The sequence below is a fragment of the Entelurus aequoreus genome, linkage group LG08 (assembly GCF_033978785.1).
Source record: "Entelurus aequoreus isolate RoL-2023_Sb linkage group LG08, RoL_Eaeq_v1.1, whole genome shotgun sequence".
In the NCBI taxonomy this organism is placed as follows: domain Eukaryota; kingdom Metazoa; phylum Chordata; class Actinopteri; order Syngnathiformes; family Syngnathidae; genus Entelurus; species Entelurus aequoreus.
In genome coordinates, this window is record NC_084738.1 from 51,893,939 (window position 1) to 51,898,203 (window position 4,265).

Consider the following 4,265-nt stretch of genomic DNA (forward strand, 5'->3'; position numbering starts at 1 on the left):
TTTGACTTTCTCTTCTACTGTTACCAAATAGCATTATTTTAGTTTTACTGAGATTGAAAGATAGTCTGTTTTTGTCAAACCATCTTTTTAATTTGTTAATTTCTTCTGTTATTATTTGTATTATCTTCTGTGTGTTCTCTCCTGAACAAAACGCTGTTGTATCATCCGCAAATAATACTAACTTTAAATCTTTTGTAACTTTACAAATGTCATTTATCTAGACATTGAATAATTTAGGTCCTATATTGATCCCTGAGGTACACCACAGGATATATTTAGCGTTGTAGACGAAACCACCACACTAATATTAAAGATATGGTTAACATTCTTAGTGCTAAAGATATTCCCCTCTCCTTGTATCCCTTCTCCCAGCTCCACCGTCTCGCCGAGTGCCAGCAAGAGTCATGAGTACTTGTCAACTCGACTCCTCAACTGGAGATAACTTTCTAGGTAAAGACTGATCTCCAAAATAATATCTCAGCATCCAGTAACCATGGTTAACAGATCACAACCATTTAATACCAATTTATCTCCCTTAGCACCTCACCATGGGGAAGGATATATTCATATGCCTTCACCAGCACCTGCATTAAACATGCAGAGAGTTACACAAGGTAGGGACTGATCTCTGTATACACTACACCCATAATTTCAAACCCTACTTTACGATTGAGCTGAAGTTCTGACTATTATGACCTGTACTTTTACCTTTCTTATAGTTCTTACCACCTTGGGGCACCATTCAGGTAAAATCTCAGCTCATCTTACTTGCTTATTTGTATACACTAACACCTGTGCATGCTTTTGTCCACGTTGTTCCTTTGACGATGAATAAATACCCCTTTTCTTTCTTTCTACATTAAGGGTGCCTTTTCATCTGATTAAATTTATAATGAACAGGGACATTGCGGTTGTCCCAAGTGGATGGTATGATGATAGGATGGTTTTCTGGCCCAGCTATAAAAACACCGACAGAATTGAAAGGGCAGCTTTAAATGAGGAGCAGCATGAGCCAAACTGGCCAAGATTTGACGTTTCTGTTGTCCGAACTTGTGGTATGCAAATTCATAATCTTCTTGTTTAAAAATAACGTCATAGTTGCTTCTCTTTATGCTTGAAATAACCTATTGTGTCTATGTTCTGACCAGGTCTCTTGTAAGAGAGAGACCTGATTTATCATCATCAATAATAATAATATTCTGTTCAGCTCTACAGCTAATTTGAAACTCATGTTCATTTTAACATATTCAATTTTAGACAATTACAAAGACGCATTAAAAATAATGCAACAATATGGAAAGGGCTGCGACACCTCAGACCTGCAATCTGAGGCAGAGAACGAGGAGCTGCCAGAAAAAAGGAACAGGAAGCCAGTGTAAGTGTGTTCCGTCTTGTTTTTGTCATGTTTCTACAGTAATAGGAAGGTTATTTCCGGTAGCATTCAAAAATAGACCAGAGATGCTTGTACTATATGTATATTTGGCAATTTTGGTATTGCAATAATCCTAATGATATGGTTACCCAACAGCCATCGTCTCGGGGACTCAGATGATAGCGAAGAAGACCCGGGAAATAGTGACCTCACATCTCTGGGGTTGGCAAGCCAATTGCACAGGCAGAGTAAGGAATAATCTCTTAACATCGAAAACAACAAAACCACCAAAAGATATGGTTAACATTCTTAGTGCTAAAGATATTCCCCTCTCCTTGTATCCCTTCTCCCAGCTCCACCGTCTCGCCGAGTGCCAGCAAGAGTCATGAGTACTTGTCAACTCGACTCCTCAACTGGAGATAACTTTCTAGGTAAAGACTGATCTCCGAAATAATATCTCAGCATCCAGTAACCATGGTTAACAGATCACAACCATTTAATACCAATTTATCTCCCTTAGCACCTCACCATGGGGATGGACGCATTCATATGCCTTCACCAGCACCTGCATTAAACATGCAGAGAGTTACACAAGGTAGGGACTGATCTCTGAAATATTAGTGTATAGATAGGCCCCTTGGGTATTACCAGTCATGGTTAACTGATGGCTCTCTCACAATGCCCACCTCACTAGGAACGGCAGTCCCTCCTCGACTCCCTCCACCCCCCTCACCAGCAGCCCTCAACATGTGGCAGACAGAGGAGCCTGGATCCAGCCTGGCCTACAGGCCAACATGGCGAGGGGGAAGAATGGCCGACAACATTTCCTGCTCTGGTGAGCAATAACTGACAAATACCGGATGGTCATTCTGTGCCACAAATTTTGGAAAAAATTCAAATTCACAAGCAATCACATATTTTCTTCAAACTTTGTCAATAACTTTTGTCATTAACTAAGGTCAATAGCTAATGTCAGGATTATGAGTAATGAGGATAAACACTGAAACATGTTAATTTTATACTGCTGTTTGTCAACAGCGCCTGAGGTAATCCACATCCTTAGCCTGCTGGAAACTATTAAGCACAACCAAGACCAGCTGATTGCGAAGGTAAACTTCTTAAGCCTTGAATAGGTCAATATTTCATAATGACATTGATTTTGATTCATTATTATTTTTTAAAGAAAGAAACAGCCTACATGGCAGCTTTGTGTGATTAGAGTAAACATTGCTACATTTTCTTGTTACATTTCACCTGTTTGCTCTTTAAATACCACTTTTAATGTTTTTTATTTATTTCGATCATATTTTTAAAAAATGTGCCCTGGGGCCATTAAAAAATGACCTGCAGGCCGCACTTTGGACACCCCTGGCCTACACGAATACAAACATAGAATGATAGTACAAATATAATAAGAAAACAATGTCAACCTCCCAAAGTTGGGTTATGGATATTTATTTATGCCCCCCACCCCCAACCCCCCGCCGCCGTCATCCAACAGAGCCAAACAAGTACTCTGATCAAGGAACCAAATAACGATATTGTTTAAACATTTTGGATGTCTTGCACACCTATACCCTGATCACAAATTCATAGTTTACGCACCTTATTTTAACCACCTCCAGTAACTTTAAGTCATGTTTTTTTTTCAAATGTAATCTCCTTAATACCTATCACATATTTTGTATTGTGTAAGCATACTTGGCTTTGGATGCTTCCTACCATAAACATAAACGTATCTGTCTTGTAATCTTGTTTGATTACAGGTGCTGTGAGTAAAAATGTGTTGACAAGGTCAGCCACGGACGCTGAGGTCACCAAACACGGCATCAGGTGGTTCAACTTGGCGGGGGATCGGGCAACGAGGAGACGAGTCCCGCTTCCACCTCCTCAGTAGGAATAGAGATGTATATGTATAAATAAACAACCTTTTATTGGACTTCTTGTCATTCACCAGTTATTCATTTTCTGATATGTTAGCTGTGCATGGAGCAGCGTTTCCTTGAAGTTGTAGCCTAATAGATTAAATACGTATATTTACTTTTTATATATATATTTATATATTATATATTTACTTTATAGAGTAAATTGACCATTTTCTGTTTCTGCCTATTGACAATATTGTTAGTTTAAAAATACAAGACAATGCATATGTAAGCCTATATTGCTGTAGTAGGGCTTAGTGAATTTTTTAGTTTCCTATTTTATCCTACAGCAAGAACAGAAGGGATTTTGAAAATAAGATAAAGGGGTCCAAAACGGCCAGATGAGCCAGGGTTTTTATGAGTCCGTTGCTGGTCCGCGGCGGGAGGTTAGGCTTTGATCTTGGGTGCGGAGTGGATGCAGCGCGCCGTCACGGCGCACCCGCCGCACCCGCCGCGGAAATAAGGCTTTGATCATGGGTGCGGAGCGCATTCAGCGCGCCGCCACGGCGGATCCGCTACCTGCCGCCGTGGCGGATACGTTCCTGAGAGCAAATGGACGCCGATGCTGGTCCGTTTCGCGGTTCCGTTCCGGAAAGCGCGACACCTGCGCGGGGGATCCGCCGCGGAGTGTTTTTGCTGTGTGGGACCTTCCTGGTCTTGCGTTTTTGGATACCGCAAGAGGACTAAATCCAATCTTGCAGAAACTTCCCTTCAATTTGCAAGAAAGGTGGATCACAGTAGGAGCTAAATAGAAATACACACAACGTGTCCCCTTCCCACCATTCAATGTTTTTGTAGACTTTCTAACGCAAGAAGCTAACTCAAGAAATGACCCAAGCTTTAACTTTACATCGTTCCCTGACGTACCCAAACTCGACAAACTGCCTCGGAGAGCATATAAACAAAAATAAATTTCAATGCACAAAACTGATGTTGTATCCCGTTACAATTTAGATACACAAAGAACG

General features: G+C 40.8%; 1 protein-coding gene across 3 annotated transcripts; it reads left to right on the plus strand.

Annotated features, from left to right (window-relative positions):
• Positions 1-577: 577 nt before the first annotated feature.
• Positions 578-3,277, plus strand: LOC133655139 (uncharacterized). 3 transcript variants are annotated; one of them, XM_062055065.1, is made up of 9 exons: positions 578-614; positions 720-1,055; positions 1,258-1,375; positions 1,529-1,620; positions 1,726-1,803; positions 1,893-1,967; positions 2,067-2,207; positions 2,411-2,481; positions 3,139-3,277. In XM_062055065.1, exons 2-9 carry the CDS (start codon positions 893-895, stop codon positions 3,145-3,147), a joined length of 747 nt encoding a protein of 248 aa, XP_061911049.1. In that variant the 5' UTR covers positions 578-614; positions 720-892; the 3' UTR covers positions 3,148-3,277. The 3 variants fall into 3 exon arrangements, with proteins under 3 accessions (XP_061911049.1, XP_061911048.1, XP_061911050.1); XM_062055064.1 differs by lacking the exon at positions 3,139-3,277 and having other exon boundaries at positions 2,411-2,669; XM_062055066.1 differs by lacking the exons at positions 1,893-1,967; positions 3,139-3,277 and having other exon boundaries at positions 2,411-2,669.
• Positions 3,278-4,265: the final 988 nt, after the last annotated feature.

Coding starts and splice junctions, on each gene's coding strand:
- LOC133655139 (XM_062055064.1), top strand. CDS start 893: ATGAACAGGGACATTGCGGTTGTCCCAAGTGGATGGTATGATGATAGG. Junction 1,621..1,725: donor AAGCCAATTGCACAGGCAGA/GTAAGGAATAAT, acceptor CCCTTCTCCCAG/CTCCACCGTCTCGCCGAGTG. Junction 1,804..1,892: donor AACTGGAGATAACTTTCTAG/GTAAAGACTGAT, acceptor TATCTCCCTTAG/CACCTCACCATGGGGATGGA.